This window comes from Marmota flaviventris, chromosome 14 (assembly GCF_047511675.1).
Source record: "Marmota flaviventris isolate mMarFla1 chromosome 14, mMarFla1.hap1, whole genome shotgun sequence".
In the NCBI taxonomy this organism is placed as follows: domain Eukaryota; kingdom Metazoa; phylum Chordata; class Mammalia; order Rodentia; family Sciuridae; genus Marmota; species Marmota flaviventris.
The window spans coordinates 7,457,804-7,479,761 of record NC_092511.1 but is presented as its reverse complement, the minus strand read 5'-3'; the positions used below and the strand labels follow the sequence as shown (position 1 = coordinate 7,479,761).

Here is a 21,958-nt window from a genome sequence, read left to right as displayed (position 1 = left end):
ATTGAGAACCCCCAAAAAGGCGGAGGAGGGAGGCGCAAAAGAGAAGCGAAGTCGCTCGCGCAGGCAGGAGGGAAGAAAAGGCAGAGCGGTCGGCGAGCAGGGGCCAGTCGGCCGGCGGGAGCGCGCGCGGCGGTGTGGGCGGGCCGCGGCCGCGCGCGGGGGGCGGGGCTTGCAGGCCCGCGGGCACGCGCGCCGGCGGCCGCGGGCGGAGGGGCTTGTGGGTAGCGGCTGCGCGCGGCCGGGACGGGCCGGGGCGCGGGAGTGCGTGAGAGCAGAGCGGGCTCGTGGGACGGAGAGGCTGCGGCGACATGGGCGCGGGCCGTCGGCGGCCGTAGCTGACCGCGCCTGGGCTTCTGCCTCCCGGGCCCCGAGGGCGGGGCGGTCCAGGCGGCGGCTGCGGCGCCACTTCCCCGCTCCGCCCGCGGAGTCCTGCGGGAGCTCGCCGCGGACCAGTGGACCGGGCGGCGCGAGGCTGCCTGAGGGGCGGGGACGCCGTCTACTCCTCGCCGCGCCCGGCCGTGCCGGGCCGGGCTGAGCGGATCCCGAGAGCAGTGCCCGGGCCCAGGCCGGGTGCGGAGCACCGGAGCCGGAGGCGGGCGGTGGGCCCGGCGGAGCCCCGCCCGGGGCCGGCGGTTCGGGGGCGGCGCTAGGCCCGGAGGCGGCGGAACCGGAGCGCGAGGAGCCGGACTGCGGGCCGGGCGGCGGCGGCATGAGCCGGCCCCCGCCGACGGGGAAAATGCCCGGCGCCCCCGAGGCCGTGCCGGGGGACGGGGCCGGCGCGGGCCGCCAGAGGAAGCTGGAGGCGCTGATCCGAGACCCTCGCTCCCCTATCAACGTGGAGAGCTTGCTGGTAGGTGGCCGGGAGCCCTGCCTGCTCCTGCCCCGGAGTCGGACCCCTCTGTCCACCCGTCGGTGGGGAGCGCCGAGGTCTCGCCCCACCCGCCCAGCTTCCGGCTGCGGGATCCGAGACCAGACGCTCCAGACTGAGCTCCTAGAGTGGGGACCCACCTCGGGTCCCTCCTTCCACCTCCTTGGGGCGGGTGTCATCCCCGCTGGCCCTTTCTTGAAATGCAGGGAGGAAACACCTCTCCGCTCCTTCCCGCCCACCCACTGGGTTTGGGGAGGAAAGTGGAGGATTGGCTGTCCCTTGCACCCAGACTAGCCGATTTGAAAGTGTCATGCTGCGTGGGGCCTCGGGTTCTAGCCAGGGAGAAGGAAACCTGATGCTGGCTCTCTGTTGGCAGTACCAACCTGGGTACATGACAAAGAACTGCTCCCACTTCTTTTACTAGGAAATCTTGGAACACATAGCTGAAGTTTTCCCGTTTTCAGTAGTTTTTGAACATTCCATAGTAGCTATTTAGTGTATTTAAATTTATGTAAATGTAATTTCCTCAGAGCCCCCCCACCCCAAAAAAATCAGTCTGAATTGTAGAATAGAATAAATCTTTCCCCTTCATTGTATCTTTCCTGAGATGGCCTTTGAATCCAAATTTATATCTATAAAGGCTACTAGTTGGCTCTTGATTAAGGAACATGTTTTAGAAATAAATGCACGGTAGAGTGCTGGTGTATTTCTGATTTCTGTTATGTTAGTTGATTAGTGTGCGGTAGAGATGTATTTATGGGATAAGATGGTGTGGACTTCTCTGGGAGAAGAAAGCGAAAAAGAAACTCTGACTATTAAGTTAGCTCTGGAAGACTAGCGTTAGGATGGGCAATCTGACATTTTGGGCCAGAACGCAGAAGTTCAGTTCTGGGCCTGCTGGGAGAAACCTAGTGAGTATATATGATCTCCTCCCTTCCCACTGATTTTTTGACTTTTCTTCCGAGGCCCTCAGTTGTCCTTTGAGGTTTCTGGACTCATTTGCAAAGTGACTCCCTTCAGTTTGGCCAAAATGCAGCAACTGATTGGAGAGTGTGATTCTTTCTGTACATTATGTAGAATGTAGTGATGTACTATATTGTGTCAGAATGTAGTGATGTTATATCAGATATTTTTGATTTTTTTTTTTAAACTGATTTTTGGGTTTGTGTGTTGTTCCTGTGTTCTCAGGGGAGCATGATACTCTGGACAGACTTTGGAAGTCTTAAATTGGTAGTGGGATTGGTTGCCTAGAGGTCCTAGCCTTTCTTTAGCTGAGGCAGTCTCTGGGCTTCTCTCCCAGCATTCTCGCTTTGGTATTTTGCTAACAAAACTTTGACCTAAGGCCAGAAAGTTCAGTTAAAAATAGTACCTGTAAACCTCAAGCATTCATCAGGTTCAAACTCAATCCCAGATATAAATTTTTTACACTTACATCTTGAGTCTTTAGTGATGTTAATTATTAGTGTTATTCAGAGGTTGGAACTAAGTTGTTTATATGTTTGATATGAATATACGTTTTTTATTAAAGTATTTTCTAAATTACTAAAAGGAAGGCTGTTTTAAAAAGAAACATTTCACATTCTCAGTAAATTTAGTCTGTTCGTTTATTGAGTGCTCAGTACCACTAAGACACATTTGCTAAGATGACACATTACTGGTATGGGCTGCACTTCAGATGCTGCTGACTTGATGGCACTGTTCCTGCTGCTTTTAGTTGATTAAGTCTTTCTGAGTATGAATATGAATGGGATTCTGAAGAGCAATAAATATTACCAAGCCAAAAATTGTTCCTTACTCTTTGGACCAAGATTCCTCATGCTTCTGTTGCCAGTTGACAAAACTGGAAAAAAAAAATCTCAAAGTTATAGCAAATTAATTTCAAATTATGTAAGTGCTAGGGCCAAATTATATTGTCATATTGTGTGCATGTGTGAATATGTAACAACAAATCCCATCATTATGTACAACTAACTATAACAGTAAAGAATGTGGGAAAAAAATTATATATTTCATCCTATTAAATATTAGAATAAATTAATGTTTTAATTGTGACAGCACATACATAAAATTTATGATTTTATCTTTTTTTTTGGGGGGGGGGGTGCCAGGGACTGAATCCAGAAGTACTTAACCATTGAGGCACATTCCCATCTCTTTTATATCTTATTTTGAGACAGGGTCTCACTTAGTTGCTGAGGGTCTAGCTAAGTTGCTGGGGCTGGCTTTGACTTGCAGTCCTCCTGCTTCATCCTCTGAGCCTCTGAGGTTATACGTGTGTGCTACCACTACGCCCAGCATTTTAAACATCTTCAAGTGTTCAGTTGAGTGGCATTAAGTCCATTTACACTGTTGATCAACCTTTTCATCTTTCCATACCAAAACTCCGTAAATTATAAGAACTTCTGTGTTCTGAAATAATGGCTCTTGTCACTTTAAAGATTTGAAACTTTCCATCTAGACTGTATTTCACAATTGATAAGTATTTTACTGCACATCACATTTCTTTGGTTTTGCTCTAGGAAAATAAATATTTCGTCTTTAATAGAGAAAACTTAAAGGAAAATAGTCTAATACAAACCCAGGCATGGAACTTAATACTGCATTCAGGAGTTCAGAAAGTACGGTTGAAAATTGTTTATTGCAGAACATGACAGAAGTGAGAAGACAGAGTATGCCAGAAGTAAATGTATCCTGCCTGCAGTAGTCTAGGCCTAGAAGACAGACCACAGGTGGGGGAAAAGTTACAAGATGACCTGTAAAATGCTTACTGTGCTCAGTGCTTGTTACATAGTAAGTAGTGCTCATTGAATGCAGTTCCCTTCTGTGTGCATTTAGCATATTTTTAGTTAATAGCTTTAAGTTTTCTTTTCCTTTTTTTTTGTTAATATTTATTTTTTAGTTTTAGGTGGACACAATATCTTTATTTTCTTTTATGTGGTGCTGAGGATTGAACCCAGTGCCCCACGCATGCCAGGCGAGTGTGCTACCATTTGAGCCACATCCCAAGCCCGCTTTAAGTTTTCTTTGAAAAAATAATTTTATTTACAACTGTTTCTTGTTACATAATTTTGAGTGGATATCATCATTTGAATTTACCATCATAAAACTGTGAGAAAGAATAGATAAGAGCTGAATTCCAAGACTATCTTTGTAGAGACTAAGCTATCTTGTTTCTTTGCAGAAATCTAGTTGCTTTACATGGGTTCTTAAATTAATCCAAAGAAAGTATATCTCTTTAGTGGTTACAGCTTGGGAACTACTTTCAGGTGGGGGGGGGCTTCAGTGATATACATTTTTCAGTTGAACCTTTGGGTTAATACTTGTATTTTGTCCAGATTCAAGTTCTCCTACTGCTTGCCTATGATGATAAAAAGAGAGATGTCTTTCTAAAGTCTTTACTTTTGGATTTTGATTTATTTTACTCTTTCAGGGTGTTAGTAAATAGTCAAAACAACCTGTAGAACACTGTTACTTAAGACTGTGTATCGGCAAAAGTGGTTAAAGTTTATTTGCAATTTTCAATGACTTAGAAAACAAAACAATTAGATTGATATCAGTATACCTGTAAACTGTATAAAAAATATTTCTTATTATAGTAGCTAGATTCTTTCAGCTTAATGCTGTTTTTTTCTAATTAAAATAAGATCATGTGGTGTTTTTCCCACTATGTAGTGAGAATGTTATGAAGATATAATAACAAAGAAATAGAAAAGAGGATGAAAAATGTTTTGTGTTTTTTTAAAAGTTGGACACAGTATCTTTATTTTATTTATTTATTATTTTTTATGTGGTGCTGAGAATTGAACCCAGTGCCTCACATGTGCAAGGCAAGTGCTCTACAGCTGAGCTATAACCTCCCAGCCTCTGAAAAATGTTTTTATACATGTTTTTCTTTGTGAAATAAGGGATGGACATTTGCAGCATATAGAGTAGTTTGTTTTTTGTAAAACTGTATTTTGATGATTAAGAAATCTTTAAAGAAAATGAATTAGTTCAAGTGATGCATGCAATTTACTATTTAGGTGAAGTTGAACCTCTTTTCAGGTCCACAGTCCCTTATCCACAAGACTGATACATAAAAATAAATTTTGCTAATATTTATTTGATAGTAACATCTGGCCTATCTGATGCTTGAATGTTTGTAGTCCATTCACCCCTCTTGAGAAGCTAATAATAGCTTTCAATGGAGAAATATTAATATGTTTGATTTCAGGATGCTCCCCCATATTCCCAAAGGGCTTTAGGGAATATACAGTATATATTCTGTATTATTCTAAAAATCCAAAAAAATTGTAGTTTGAAACATCTTGGCCCCAAGGTAAGGTCAGTGTAGACTAAGGAAATGTAGGTTTGTGTAAATAGTTGTAAAGAATAGTGAATAATTATCTTAAAGTATAAGTTTTTTTGTTTGTTTTTGCTTAGTCTTGACCAGATAATTCTTTTTTCCCATTTTGAATTCTAAGATATTAAAACAATATAACTTGTAAATATAAGGATTTTTTAAAAAATATTTATTGAGTTGTAGATGAATACACAGTATCTTTATTTTTTTATGTGGTGCTGAACATTGAACCCAGTGCCTCAAACATGCGAGGTAAGCTCTTTACCTCTGAGCTGCACACCCAGCCCCGCAAATATAAGCTTTGAAGCATGAAAAATTCATGAAATCACTACACAAGTTAGTAAATACATCACCAATTCATTAAAGTATCTGTGTGCTGCTGCTGCTTAATTCAGTGTTTGTGCCTCCTTTCCTGTCTGCTACCCTGAAAGTTTTATTGTTTCTTTATTTCATGAATTACTACATTTGTGCATATCCCTAGAGGATATTGTTTTGTTTTATTTTTTCTTAACTTTCTAAAATGTTAACATTTGTATCTATTCTTTTGTGACTTGCTTCTTTAACTTGTATAGCTCTCAGTAATGTAACATAATGCAATTTAATAGTTTAAAATTTTTACTAACATTTTATTATAGAAAAATTATAGTAGAGGGGAAAGAATTTATAAGAAATGTTTTTATGCTCATCACCAAATTACTATTTTGCTCTACTTTCTTTATTATATCAATCCATCTTTTATCCCTCTAATTCTCCATTTTTATTTTGATTCATTTTAAAGAAGTTAGAGGTATTTGTACATTTTAAACATTTCAGCAAGCATTTAATTAAGTAGAATTCAGTATTTGTTTAGTTGCTTTTTTTTTTTTTTTTAGGAGAGGTACTGGGATTGAAATTGGGGCACTCAACAACTGAGCCACATCCCAGCCCTATTTAAAATATTTTTTAAAATATTTTTTTGTCAACAGACTTTATTTTGTTTATTTATATGTGGTGCTGAGAATCGAACCCAGTGCCTTACTCCTGCTAGGCAGGCACTCAAACAGTGAGCCACAATCCCAGCCTCCCCAGCCTTATTTAATATTTTATTTAGAGACAGGGTCTTGCTGAGTTGCTTAGCACCTCACCTTTGCTGAGGCTGGCTTTGAACTGGAGAGCCTCCTGCCTCAGCGTCCCCAGCGCTGGGATTACAGGCATGTCCCATTGCACCCAGTCTTTGTTTAGGTTTTTAAAAAGATTAAATTTATGCACCGAAATGCATAAATTTTAAATGTAGGATTGATGAATTTTGACAAATGTTATATGTACAATGCAAATTTTTATCAAAATCATTATTACTAACCCCAAAATCTTCCTCAGGTTTTTTCAACTAATCCCACATTCTATTCTCAGAGGCAATTACTCTTTGTTTTTGTTACTTATGCATTAAAGATTACTTTTGCCTTTTTCAGAACTTCATAAAATCATGTAGTGTGTCTGGATTTTTTAGCTCAGCAAAGTGTTTGAGACTTATTATTGCATCAGTATAATACATTTTTATTGCTGAATTGTATTCTGTTATATAAACCACAGATTGTTTAGCTATCCCCCACTGATGAACACTGGGGCTGTTTCAGGTTTTTGTTTTCAGAATGTATTATATACTCTGGCTCTTAATAAAGCTGCTAGAAACAATTGGTATTAAGTCTTTGTGAAGATAGTTTTTATTTCTCCTAGTGGAATTGCTATGTCATAGGGTAGATGTATGTTTACTTTTTAGGAAGCTGCCAGATCTTTCTTGGTGTGGTTATATCATTTTATACTCCTGTGCACAATGTTCTGGTTGTTCCATATCTCCCTTACACTTTGTCTTTTAAATTTTTGCTATTCTGTGGTGGGTAGTGATATTGCATTGTGATTTTAATTTGCACATCACTGATGACTAATGATGTACTTTTTCGTGCACTTACTCGCCATTTTTATATATCTTCTTTTGTCAATCATCTGTTCGTGGTTTTGTCCTTTAAAAAGATTGGGTTGTTTGATGAGTTGTACAAGTTCTTTAATGTCTTGGATATATAATTAGTTTTATATGTAAAGAGAAAAATCTTTGTCAAATTTATATTTTACAAATGGTTCTCTGATTCTGGCCTTTTTTTTTTTTTTTTTCCTTTGGCACTGTGGATTTAATTCAGGGGTACTTTTACCACTGAGCTGCATCTCCGGCCTTGTTTTTGAGAGGTGTCATTAAATTGCTGAATTGCTGAGACTTGCCCAGAACTTGTGATCCTTCTGTTTTAGCCTCCCCAGCTGCTGGGATTATAGGCATGTGCCGCTGTGCCTAGCACATATATATTCTTAATCAAAAATTTTAATACTTATTGTTTTTTCTGTCCAAGCTATCTGTTGCCTGTTCCTATATCACGAAGATATTCCAGCTTTTTGGTTTCAACTTTTGGGTTTAGGTCTAGAGTACCATTTCAAGCTAGAATTGGTGTGTAGTGTGAGTTGGGGGCCAAGTCTAATATAGATATATCTTCCCATATGACTGTAAAGTTACTCAGACTACCCAGCACCAATTTTTCAAAAAAAATTTTTTTTTCTCTTTGAATTGCTTTGGCAACTTTGTTAAAAATCATTTTACAGATAGGTGGACTTTTGTTTCCTTAGTAGCTACATCAAATTCTCATAGTTCTGTTATTTAACTGAAGCTCTATTCAAAAGCCCTTTTTTTTTTTTGTGAGTTTTATCCATACCTGAAAGAAATGGTCAGCTAACCATGGCTGATACAAGAGAAGATAGATTTTATATTTTGAAGTAAGAAACTTTCATTTTTAAATTATAAAAATATGTTCTTATTGTAGACAATTTAGGGAGTATAGAAAGTATAAATGGTAGTGGCACTTATGTACAGTATTCTTATCTAGAGATAGCCACTGTTTAAATTAATATGTTGGTCTATATATTTGGTACATAAACATAACTTGGCCTAAAATATAAATATGAAAATAATTACACTGTATATGAGCTTTGTCATTTTTTTGTAGTCACATTTATGACTTATTACTGTAGGATAATTTCTGGCTTAGGTTTCAGTGTTAGGAAATTCATTACCAACATTATAATATATAACTGAATTTTAGTACTTTGCTGACTTTTATTAATGTTTTGATTCTATTTGGAGTTTTTATGTAAAGTATGAATTAGAGGAGCAAGTATCGTATCGGGAGATTGGTCTGAATATCAGAGTTCCCAAGATATTAATTTGAATCCTCTGTTTAGATCTCTGTATTACATTTTCTATTCAGATAGTGGTGGCTGGGGTGAGAGAGAGCATAATGATATAAATTTGGTCTCCATTTGAGCTTCTTGAGTTGCTTCATGGAAATCCTATTCTACAACACTGTAAGATGCTTCTTGACTTTCAGTGGGGTTTTGCCCCAGTAAACCCATTGTAAGTTGAAAAGAATGTTGAAAACTCATTTAATGCGCCTAACCTATAGAACATATCTCAGCAGCACCCTGTGGTTGTTGTGGTTGTATATGCGCTTGATTTGGTGGTGGACTGAGAGCTGCAGTCTGGTGCTATCCATACTGCATATCATTAACCTGGGAAAAGAACAGAATTCAAAATTTGAAGTATGATTTCTACTGAGTTTGATTGTTTTTGTGCCATTGGAAAGTCAAAAACTTATATTGAACCTTAATAAATTGGGAACCATCTGTATACTTAAAACTACTTTGTGCTGATATTTAAAATATGCACGGGCTGTCAGTGATAAGAGTCACTGATAAAGAGAATGTGGATGATTGAAGTGCAATTTCTAGTTTTAAAAAGTAACACAACAGAACATTTACCATTGATGGGCTAGCTAATTATACAAAACTTAACACTTAAATTGATATAAATCATGGTGGCCTTTTGGCTCCACTAAAACTGCCTGTTCTTGTTTTATCCTTGATTTGATTCATTCTCCTTTCTTCTCATCTATAGGCCCCCTTTTTAAAAGTGTGATTAAATTATGTAGGTATTCTTGTAAACTCTGTAGTTGGCTGTTCTAAATAATCCTTATCTTCTTGGAAAGCATTTAATTCATAATGGTTAGCATTTCTGTGTGTATGAGTGACAAAGGAAAAATATTAGGATTCCTTTTTGGTTCATTGTTGATAATCTTTTAGGGAATGTTCCTAAGTCCAAGAATTATTTTTATAGCTTGCTGCTTCCTTTGGGTACGAGGTTGTTCTTTCAGATATCTAAAACGCTTTATAATTGTTGCTATAGTTGAATAATCACTTTGTATTCAATGTCCAATTTTCTTTATTCTTTGAAAAACATTTAGATTTCTGAAAGCCAGGCACCGTGGCACACACCTGTAATCCCAGTGGCTCGGGAGACTGAGACAAGAGAATCCAGAGTTCAAAGCCAGCCTTAGCAAAATAGAGGCACTAAGCAACTCTGGTGAGACCCTGTCTAATACAAAATAGGGCTGGGGATGGGGCTCAGTTGTTGAATGCCCCTGAGTTCAATCCCCAGAATCCCCTCTCCCCGCAAAAAGAGATTCAGGCTTCTTTAGCTAAAGCAAATGATAGAAGTTTTATTTTTAAAGGATTATAGATTTGGAACTAATTTCTACCGCTTCATTATTGGGGCTGTTTTTTTATGTTATGAAAATGAATAGGAAAGCCTTCTCTAGCACAGCAGGGTTAGTAGTACTTTAATTACTTAGAATATTTTGTTGAGGAATGCTTAACATACTAAGTAAACATTTCAATTTGTGTTCCTATCACTTAGTTCTTAACTGTCTTTTGGAAGGAAGATTAAGTATATGCAGAGAGGATGGGTTTGGATAGTAGAATTAGTTGAGGTTATTTAGGAAAAGCAACTTCTAATTTGGACACTTTCTGGGTCATGTCAAAACAGTGTGTCTTGGAGAAGATTTAAGCTAATTTTATTTTCTGTTTTAGGTGAAGTAAAGACACCTTGTGTGGGTTGTACAGTCTTTATCAATTGTGCGTCATCTCTTGTGTTGTCTCCTGTCACCCCCCCCCCCACACACACACACAGTTCATCTTTTCTCTAGTTAATCCAGTTCCTCCTAGCTGATTCTTGTGTTGGATTAGCAATTCTGCTTTGTATTCATCTTTTGTTTTTAAGTAAGTTAGGAGTAAATTTGTAAACATTTCTCTCATTAACCCAGATTTTATTTTTCACTTTTCTATTCTATATAAAAGATTAAAAAACAGTTCTTAGTATGTGGTTCGTATAAAAGGTAGGTAGTTATTGGTGTTTTAAACACTATTGCACTTAGCTTTATATTTATATGTTTATATTTAAATAAATGTCTGAATTTAGTCTGTAGATATAAATATTGCCTTGGTTGTACACATGTAGCATTGGATATTGATTTGTAGGATTATGATATATGCATATTTGGGGCTCTTATCAAGATAAAATGTTCTTTTCACATGTAAAATTAGCTGCTTTAGCACATTGTATCAGGAGGTGACTGTACCGGTTTACCTGTATTTAACCATGATTCCTCAGAAGTCATTCTCAAATATACTTATTGAAATTAAAATTTTCTCTTTAGATTTTGTTTATGTGATTATAATTACTTTTAGTTTTTATTAAAGATAACTAAATACATGTGGACTTTTCCCCTTTTTTGACACGTGGAGGACAATTTTAGAAAAGAATTCTTTTAGTATTTTAGATGTTTCTTTGATGTAATAAAGGTGAGTTTAAACCATTTTTTGGTTGTAGTGATAGGTATTATTTTTTTAAACAAAAGTGCATTAGCACAGTTGTCAGGAACTTTTTGATTCTTGCAAGATTTAGTGAAAATGCTTTTTATTTTGTTTTTAATTAGAACTTTATGGTTGTATATAGTAGTTGAATTCATCCTGAGGTACTCATACATGCATGGTAATCAATTTCAGTTCATGATCTCCCCCTTTTACCCTCTCCGAAAATGCATTTTGATATATGAAATCCCTGCAAAAATATTTAAAATATTAAATGTGAAAGTATTAGGATGATTTTGAAAAAATGTTTCACTGTTTTTGAGATAACTTTGTTATTATAGTTTGTGGCACTTTGGGCTCCTTACCCATTTAAACATGTATGGTCATGTTTTATCCTGTTACATGGTGAAAAAAAATGAAGTCAAACAGCTGAAACCAAACTAAAATAAAACTTAAACTAAACTAAAATGTTTTTTAAGTTGATTGATCTGTCTTTCATGAAAGAATAAAGATTAAAAAATGTTTCTTTGTGAATTAAATTTTATCTAGTGCTGCTAACAGGACAACAGCATCTATGGAATTAGTAAACTTGAGAGGAAAAACTATCAGAAGTTTTCTTTCAGAGAAATGAGATAGTCACGATTTAGGGGAAGAGATAATGTGAAATATAAAGTTAATTTTCATACCAGCATTGCAGATATTTTAAATTTAGAATAAAAATCTTTTGGAGTTATCAGTATTGGGAGTTGCTTTTAAATATCTAAAAACATGAACATTGAATTTTTGTATAAGCTTTGTGATTATGTTTCTTCATCTATAATCACTGAAATGAATGTGCCTTTACATGGAATGATGTATCTGAACTTTAGATACGTGGTATGATCCTATATATATATATATATTTTTTTTTTTTTGAGAGAGTGAGAGAGAGAGAGAGAGAATTTTTTTAGTATTTATTCTTTTTTAGATTTCGGTGGACACAACATCTTTGTTTGTATATGGTGCTGAGGATCGAACCTGGGCCGCATGCATGCCAGGCAAGCGCGCTACTGCTTGAGCCACATCCCCAGCCTGGTATGATACTATATTATGTTCATTGTGAAACAATTTTTTTTTGTCATTTTTTTTTAACAAAAAGGTAATCTTAAAACTTTAATAAGTGCATTGCAAAATTTTCCTGTAGGAATAAGAATATAGAAATATATGCTCATCTAGAAATTTCAAAACTTAATACCTATGGCTTAATACCTGACTTTTACAGATCATTTGAAGCTAAAATTTTCTTTTGTCTACTAAAGGCAATGATTTCCAACTACAGTATATGGAAGTCACTATGGGTCATTAGAAATATTTAAGCCTGGCTTCCACCCCCAGATTTTCTAATGTAGTATGACTTGAGTACCAGTTTTTTGTTTTGTTTTGTTTTTGTGCTGGGAATTTAACCCAGGGAGAGTTAACCATTGAGCCACGTCCTCAGCCCCTTTTATTTATTTATTTATTTATTAATGTTTATTTTTTAGTTGTAATTGCACACAATACCTTTATTTTATTTTTATATGTGGTGCTGAGGATAGAACCCAGGGCCTTGCATGTGCTAGGCAAGCGCTCTACTGCTGAGCCAAAACCCCAGCCTCTTATTTTTTATTTTGAGACAGGGTCTCACTAAGTTGCTCAGGTTTCACTAATTTGCTGAGACTGGCCTCAAACTTGGGATCCTCCTGCCTCAGTCTCCCAAGTTTGCTGCAATTACAGGTTTGTGCCCAGCTCTGGTACCAGTTTTGAAAAACATTCCAGGTGAACTAAGGATTACACTGTTGTAATTCAGAGGTGGCCTTGGGTCTAAAATGTATCTGAGAAAAGGAGAATACTTCTTTATTCTTTCTTTCCTTTAATTATTTGGCCCACTGAGGCTTGGACAAAACCTGAAAGTCAGAATCATCCAGTGTAAACCAGAATCCTGCCTTATGATACTTGGTGGAAGTGATATCAGATCCTTTGATTTAGGTGAACTGAGGTGGGGTCAGGAGTTTACATTTTAACAGACATCCCTGGTGATTCTGATGCCGGTAATGTGCAGGTCAAAATATATAATTTTGGTGTTTCACAATTAATGAAGGATGATGGGGAAAGTAGTGACAGTCTTAAGTCATTAAGAGTCAATTCAGGAGGGAGAATTTCACTAGAAATGTATTCTTTCAATTATTTCTCTTCACATCATTTAAAATGGTACCGGAGCTGGGCACAAACCTGTAATTGCAGCAAACTTGGGTTTGATGGTGCATGCCTTGAATCCCAGTGACTTGAAGGCTGAGGCAGGAGGATCACAAGTTAGAGGCCAGCATGGGCAACTTAGTGAGATCCAATCTCAAAATAAAAAATAAAAAAGACTGGGATGTACCTCAGTGGTAAAGCACCTCTGAGTTCAATCCCCAGTTCCAGTAAATTAAAAAATAAGAATAAACCAGACAGTTCAGCAGTCCATATGTTTCTTTCTTAAAAGTGTTTTGTGTACCTTTTCTGCTGCTTGGTCATTTGATTTTTGGTTGTTAATGGATATGAATGTATTTAGAAGTTTGAAAGTTAAAATTTGTATTTATTGATTTTTGAGATTATACTTAACTACTAGAGGAATGACAGTCATGCTATTTATCTTCCACTTCTTATGAAGTGGTATAAACATCTTTGTGAAGGTTTTTGTATGGACATAAGTTTTCAGCTCCTTTGTGTAATACCAAGGTGCTTTATGGCTGGATTGTATGTTAAGAGTATAATGTCAACATTATCACATTTTGAAAAAGGCAGGAGTACGGAGACATTAGAAAGATTAATGGTTTGGGGCTGGGGTTGTAGCTCAGTGGCAGAGTGCTTGCCTAGCATGTGTGAGGCACTGGATTCGATCTTCAGCACAACATATAAATAAATAAAAAATAAAGGTCAACAACTAAAAAATACTTAAAAAAAAAAAAAAAAAGATTAGTGGTTGGAGGTGGGGAATGAGTAGGTAGAGCCCAGAAGATTAAGATACTGTCATACCATGTATGACACTGTAATGGTAGATACATGTCTTTATACTTTGTGTAATGTACAACTGAAGCATGTGCAACATTCTTAGAAAAATGTATACCACCAAGTGTGAATCCTAATGTGAACTATGGACTTTGGGTGATAATGTGTTAATGTAAGTTTACCAGTTTGTGACAAATGAACGATTCTGGTGGGAGATGTTGGTAAGATAACACGGGAGGCCATGTTCATTGGGGAGCAAATGGTATATAGGAAAACGACCATCCTCTCAATTTTGCTGAGCCCAAACTGCTCTTCAAAAAAAAAAAAAAGTTTATTAAATCAACAATCTGTCCATTAAAATATATTCTATACTTAGAAATGCTTATGAATTCAAATATGGTGGCTATATTTCTAAAAAAATCATGAACGCTTTTCAGTAGAATAGTTAGTTGTGTACATTTTGCAAACTTCAAGAGCAGTACATGATCACTTTTATTTATAAGTCTTTAAATGGTTTGAGTGGAACATTTAAGGGTATGAGTTGGATTCTGCAGTTTAATTAATTTACAGTAATGAAGTTGCATCTGAATCCTGGACTAGTTTCTGAATCTGCTTAGTTTCCCTTTGTTGTTGTCTCTGCCCCTCTCTCCCACTTTTGTTTTAATTGCTAGTGATGAACAATGTTTTTACATATTATTGCAAAGGATTAGTTTAAGGAGGACTGCTGTTACTTTTCTTTTCAAATTGGTTGCTGTCAGCTTAGAGGATAGTTCTGGTGCTTTGAAATTGAAATATCTTAGTTCTTCTCTTACAGGTTTGGATGGGATACAAATGAAAATGGTAATAATGTCATAGAAACTTCTGTGTTTGACAATTTTTGGATAGCAACATTGAGGAGAGACTGGAGGTGATGATTAAGAATTCCTGATATAGCCAGGTGGGGTGGTGCATTCCTGTAATTGCAGCAGCTCCGGAGGCTGAGGCAGGAGAATTGTGAGTTCAAAGCCAGCCTCAGCAACGGCAAGGTTCAAAGCAACTTAGTGAGACCCCGTCTCTAAATAAAATACAAAATTGGGCTGGGGATGTGGCTCAGTGGTCGAGTGTCCCTCAGTTAAATCCCTGGTACCAAAAAAAAAAAAGAAAGAAAGAAAGAAAAAAAGAATTCCTGATACATCCTACCTCCTGGTATCTCTGTTTTTCCTGATCTCCTTTTATAAGGACACTAATCATTGCTGGGAGCCACAGCCGAGACGGAATGGCCCCTGGCATTTTGCCAACAGTATTGGTTGACAGGTGAGGCATTACTATCCGCCTCGGCCGCTACTTTGGAGTTCTCGTGGGGATTCCTGGGGATTCCCAGAGAGTTCCCATTGGTTGGGGAAGTGCAGGAGGAGGGATTTCGGGAGGAGATGTTTCCGGTTGCTGGTTCCTGGAGGAGCCGCGTGGCGGTCGGCAGATTTCCCTGGAGCGTGTGTGGAGTGTGCTAGTAGAGTTCAGAAATAAAGTTTGTTCCTGCTTCAATGGCTCGTGATTTGTGCCCAGCCAGACTGCGGCATTTGGTGGCCCGTGCAGGGAACGCCTGAAGTTCGGGGGTAAGTGAAATTGCTCGCCCCTAAGGGAAGGCGAGAGAATGGGTGACCATTTCAAAAAACAATGTGTTCTTGTTTTGATTTGTTTTGTTTTTGTTTCAAGCTGCCTATCCCTAGAACTTTCTCAGGCAAACTGGGAAAAATGGTTGGCTCAAGGTTTGAAGTTGTTCGCCCCTGAGGAAGAGATAGAAATAGACCACAAATGCACATGTCAAGAAAATAGGAAAATTGATACAACGATTTTTTGTTCCGTTTTTGTTTCATTCTGTTTCGGTTTTGTTTTGTGTTATCTTATTGGGTTGCGTTATCTTTATAGTAGATTAGAAATTAGTAAAAAACAAACTGAAAGAGTGTTAAAATTGTAAATTGTTAGAGGTCCAGACTATGGTAGAAAACATGTTAGATCAAGCAAAAGAGAAGGTCTCTCGAGCTAGTCAGACAGAGGAAGAACAGGAGGCTGCTACTAACACTGTTCTATCACCAGAGGGCGTAATTCAACCAACAGCTCCACCTATAGAGACAGCTGAGTGGCCCTCAACTCCCGTAGTTGATAGATGGGATCCTGAGACAGGACCTCAAAGATTAGCATGCCCTAACCCTGTACTTGAGCAGGCAGGAGGGCAGCGAATTCACCGTGCTCAAAACAGTGAAGCAGTTAAAGGAGGCTGTAACAACCTATGGCCCTCAAGCACCCTTCACTGTAAGCATGGTTGAATCCATTACCAACTTGGACATGACGCCAGCAGACTGGGGCTAACATGTGCAAATCTGTGCTAAATGGAGGGCAATATTTGTTATGGAAGGTTGCCAATGAGGAATTTTGCATGGAGACGGCTAGGCGAAATGCAGCAGCCGGTTACCCTCAAAGAAATCTAGATATGTTGTTAGGAAAAGGACCTTATGAGGGTCAATGGCAACAAATTGAATATGATCCTGCTATATATGCACAGATTGCTGCAGATGCAGTTAGGGCATGGAACACTACAAGGACATGGAGATTTACAAGGTCATTTATCTAAGGTAATACAGGGAGCTAATGAACCTTACACTGAATTTGTAGATAGGCTTATTCAAACAGCTACCAGAGTTTTTGGGGATACAGAACAAGCAATGCCATTAATTAAACAACCGGCTTATGACCAAGCAAATCGTTGGTGAAGAGAGGTCATTAGACCATGGAAACATGGAGATTTAAACACATATATTAAATTATGTAGAGACATTAATGAACAAGGGCAAGTCTTGGCAGCTGCAGTACAACAGGCTTTAGATGCCAGGCCAAAAACATGCTACAATTGTGAACAAACAGGACATTTAAAAAGGAATTGCCCCATAGGAGGAGGGTTTAACAAAACTAGGTATCAAAGGAATAGAATACTGGGTATTTGCCCACGATGCCGTAGAGGAGACATTGGGCTAATGAATGCCGTTCTTAAACCACCATAGAGGGTACTCCATTATCAAAAAACGGACAAGGACTAGGTGTTTACCCACGATATCGTGGAGAAAGGCATCGGGCTCCATTGCAAAAAAACGGACAGGGGGGCCCAATGCTCCGGGGCCCACAACCACAAATATACGGGGCACTGGAGGAACCCAGCAACACCATGGAGGAACCCAGCAACACCATCAAGGTATTGCCCAGGACACATTATCCATCAGATCTCTCATCAGATGAACCAGAGGGAGCGCAGGGTTGGATATCTGTGCCTCCGCCAGAGCAGTACTAACTCCAGAGATGGGAGTTCAAATCATTCCCACAGGAGTAAAAGGACCTCTTCTCCAAGGAACAGTAGGCTTATTGTTGGGACACAGTTCTTCTACTCTAAAAGGACTTATGATCATAAGTCCTGGGGTAATTGATCCCGATTATGAAGGTGAAATAAAAATTATAGTTACTCCAAAGGGTGTATCAGTAATTTCACCAGGAGATAGAATAGCACAGTTATTAATAATACCCAGCCTACATGATAAAATTTCCAGCAGTAGTATAGAAAGAGGTTCCAGGGGATTAGGCTCCACAGGTGTAGATTGGGCTATGCTTTCTTTAAATTTAGATTCTTGCCCAATGCTAAAACTAAATATTCAAGGACATGAATTTAATGGGCTACTTGATACAAGTGCAGACCTTAGCATCATATCTCGCCAAGAATGGCCAAAACATTGGCCGTTACAACAAGCCACTCAAACGCTTCGAGGCCTAGGAATGGCAACTAATCCCCATAGAAGTGCAATGGTATTAGATTGGAAGGATCCTGAAGGATGTGAAGGAACTATACAGCCATATGTGTTGGATCATCTTCCTATAAAATTATGGGGACAAGATGTCCTAGATCAATTAGGTTTGACATTAACAAATAACATCAATCCGAATGCACCCACTATTAGGGCTAGACAAGGTTTCAGGAAAGAAAAAAGATTAGGAGAACAAGAACAAGGTATAGCAGCACCAATTCAAATAGATCAAGGAATAAATAGACATGGATTGGGTTTTCATAAGGGGTCACTGAGGAAATAAAAATTACTTGGAAATCAGAAAGACCAGTATGGGTTCCTCAGTGGCCCCTGACTAAAGAAAAGATACAAGCAGCCCATGACCTGGTCAAACAGCAATTAGCGGAGGGACATATACAACCTTAGGTATCTCCCTATAATACTCCCATTTTTGTCATTAAAAAGAAATCTGGTAAATGGAGATTATTGCAAGATTTAAGAGCCATTAATAATTAGATGGTTATTATGGGACCTGCTCAATCAGGGATTCCTCAATTGTCTGCTTTGCCAAAAACCTGGTACGTTTTAGCTATAGATATTAAAGATTGTTTTTTTTTTTCAATTCCAATTCATCCTGAGGATAGTCCACGTTTTGCATTTACTGTCCCTGCACAGAATCATGAAGGTCCTCAAGGGATGGTTAACAGCCCAACTATGTGTCAAATTTATGTTAACAAAGCAATCCAGCCACTTAGAAATCAAAATCCTGAACTACAAATATTTCCCTATATGGATGATGTATTGTTAGCACACAAAGATAAAAACACATTGCTAGAATGTTATGCCACACTTACAAATTTATTAAAAAATTATAATCTAGAGATAGCAATAGATAAAGTATAATTAAATTTTCCAATTAATTATTTAAGAGTTCTATTATCCTCAACCATGGTCCGTCCACCAAAAATTCAAATACGAGTAGATCAACTCAAATCACTTTAACGACTTTCAAAAGTTATTAGGAGACATAAATTGGATAAAGCCTTATCTAGGCATACCAACAGGAGAGTTGGGACCTTTATTTGATATCCTAAAAGGTCCATCAGATCCAAATTCACCCCGCATGTTAACGCCTGAAGCAAGAAAGGCATTAAAAATTATTGAAACATATATGGAAAATATGTATTTGGATAGAATTGATATAAGTTTACCTTTATTATTTATTGTAATAGCAACAAAAAATATTCCTACAGGAGTATGTTGGCAAGAAGGTCCATTATTGTGGATACATTTATCTTATTCTCCTAACACTATTCTTATTAGGTATCCTGAGGCTGTAGGACAATTAATACTCAAAGGAATAAAAGCAGCAAAAGGAGTGTTTGGAATTTCTCCCAATAAAATTATTACTCCATATACTATGGATCAAATTGATGAGTTAGCTAATGAGTTAAATACTTAGCAATAATCATGTGTAAATCTAATGTTTCATTTCGTAATCACTTACCATCTAATCCTTTGTTGTCTTTTTGGTCCTCGCATCCTGTAGTTTTTCCAAAAATGACAAGAAAAACACCTATCATGAATGCTCCAAATATATTCACTGATGTGTCAAATAATGGTACAGCAGCAGTAGTTACCCCTGATCAAACTTTTACATTTTTAGTACCCAAACAATCAGCTCAAAAGGTAGAGCTTAATGCAGTATTACAAGCTTTTGTGATATTTAAAGATTCTGTATTTAATTTATTTTCTGATAGTCAGTATATAGTTAATGCTATAGTATCCCTTGAAGATGCTGGTAGGATTTCCCCTTCCTCTACTGTTTTCTCCTATACAAAATCTAATCTGGGACAGAAAAGATCCATTCTTTATAGGACATATCAGAGCACATACAGGATTGCCTGGAGCCCTTAGTTTGGGCAACGATTTAGCAGATAAAACTATACATGACATACATATTTTCTCTACACTAGAAGAAGCAACACATTTTCATAAAAAGTTCCATGTCAATGCTAATACTTTACAGAAGCATTTTAAAATAACTAAGTAACAAGCTAGACAAATAATAAAACAATGTCAAAATTGTGTGACCTTTTTATCACAAGTTAATCTTGGAATCAATCCTAGAGGACTGATACCTAACCATATTTGGCAGAAGGACGTCACACACTTGCCAGAATTTGGAAAATTAAAATATTTGCATGTTACAGTTGATACTTCTTCCGGATTTTTGATGGGCTCCCTTCATGCTGGAGAAAAAACTAAAGATATTATAGCTCATTGCTTACAAAATTTTGCCGCTGTGGCTTTCCAAAATAGTTAAAAACGGATAATGGTCCTGGTTATACTTCTACCTCTTTTAAACAATTTGCTCATCATTTGGCATTACTCACATAACAGGAATTCCATACAGTCCACAGGGACAAGGCATAGTTGAAAGAGCTCATCAAACTATTAAAATATACTTATTAAAACAAAAAGAGGGAATTGGAAAGGGGTATATATCCCCCAAAGATAAACTTAAAATAACCCTTTTTACTGTAAACTTTTTAAATTTGGATTCATCAGGGCTTAGTGCTGCGGAAAGGCATATGTGTCCAAAAAATGTACATAAGCCGAAGGTACTTTGGAAGGATATTCTAACAGGACAATGGAAAGGTCCTGACCCAGTGATTGTCTGGAGTCGGGGATCTGTTTGTGTGTTTCCACAGGGAGAACAACAGCCGATTTGGATTCCAGAGGGACTAACCAAAGTGATTTCTACAGACCAAAAAGAAGATGATTTGACTCAAATCCATTACAGCTGATATCCAGAACTCCAGTTTGGCTATCCTTACATCTGTGACAGAACCAGGATGCTTTTTTCAATATCTATTTTATTATTGCCTTTTCCCACATCATAAAGTTCTATTTTATTTTTTGACCTCATACAGACCTAGGTTAATGTTTTTCTGATCAGTTTTATTTTTTGACCGTGGAGTTTTAAAACGTTGCAATGGAGATTTCACCTGTGTAAAGCTACAAGGCCTTTACCATTGTCTTACATGTTGTATGTTTGTGTGCACACTTGGTTTTGTGTTGTATGTCTGTATGTGCTTATGTCCATATGTCATATATGAGGAGCGCTTGTGAAAAAATGGATCCGAATTTTTTTTTTTTTTATTCTCGTGATTTTAATGGTTTAATTTAAATTTGGTAAACAGCTGTTGAGGATTGTTTTAATATGTGAACAAAAAAAGGAGGTTAACAGATCTGTTTGTTTACTTTCACCTTTCCTTTTCGTTATATTTAATAATTCTGTTCAGGATAATGTAAATTGTTCAGAAAATTGTTTTCTTAGTACCTGTTGGAATGTTACATATTTTTTTTTTTTTTTTAGCATCATTGCCAGAATTCCTATCTTCATCCCAGTGCCGGTGAAGACAAAGATAAAACCAAACTACAGCTTCTTCGATAGTTATCACAACAAACTGTATAAACTGATGCATCAATGAATAATAACTCAACAAATAATGCTCAATCAAGGAGTCGATTTACTTTGGGAGGAAATGGACATATTGATGGATTCCTCTGCTTTGAACTGCTTGTAGAACTTGCCTGGACTCTGTATCACTTGTATGCATTGTGAACTATCTGTTGGTGCAGCGAATTGTGGTAGTGCTGGCGTATCTTTGCCGATGGTGCCATCGGTGGTACAATTTTTCCAAAGAAGCCGTCAATTGGCTTGGTGTTGTGGCATTTCTGTATCCTCCTCCCTTCTGCTAGTGATGGTCTAAAATCTGGGGGCCAATAGAGGTGAGGCAAAGAACCTCACCCCCCACTGGTGCAAAGGCCTATCCACAAGTATGGCTGTATGCTGGACCGGTAGTCAGTGACGGGTATGATCCAATTGCAGTGGTACCAACCTAAGACAGGAGGCTGACGCCTAGAGGTCAGCTCATCTGATGACGGGTAAGGACCATATGTTGTATTGGACAACCTAACAGGCACGGTCCCTAAGCCACATTGCTTGTTGTTTAATTAAACAGAAGGGGGGAGATACTGAGAGCCACAGCCGAGTCAGAATGGCCCCTGGCATTTTGCCAACAGTATTGGTTGACAGGCGAGGCATTACTATCCGCCTCGGCTGCTACTTTTGAGTTCTCGCGCTACTTTGGAGTTCTCCTGGGGATTTCCAGGGATTCCCCGAGAGTTCCCATTGGTTCGGGAAGTGCA

At 38.2% G+C, this 21,958-nt stretch overlaps 1 protein-coding gene across 1 annotated transcript in view; it reads left to right on the top strand.

Annotated features, from left to right (window-relative positions):
- Positions 1-230: 230 nt before the first annotated feature.
- Positions 231-21,958, top strand: part of Rock2 (Rho associated coiled-coil containing protein kinase 2) — a 137,200-nt gene continuing 115,472 nt past the window's right edge. The window contains exon 1 of the mRNA XM_027937791.2: positions 231-850. Within this exon, the coding sequence (XP_027793592.1) occupies positions 710-850 (141 nt within the window). The 5' untranslated portion in view covers positions 231-709. The remainder of the gene's footprint in view (positions 851-21,958) is intronic.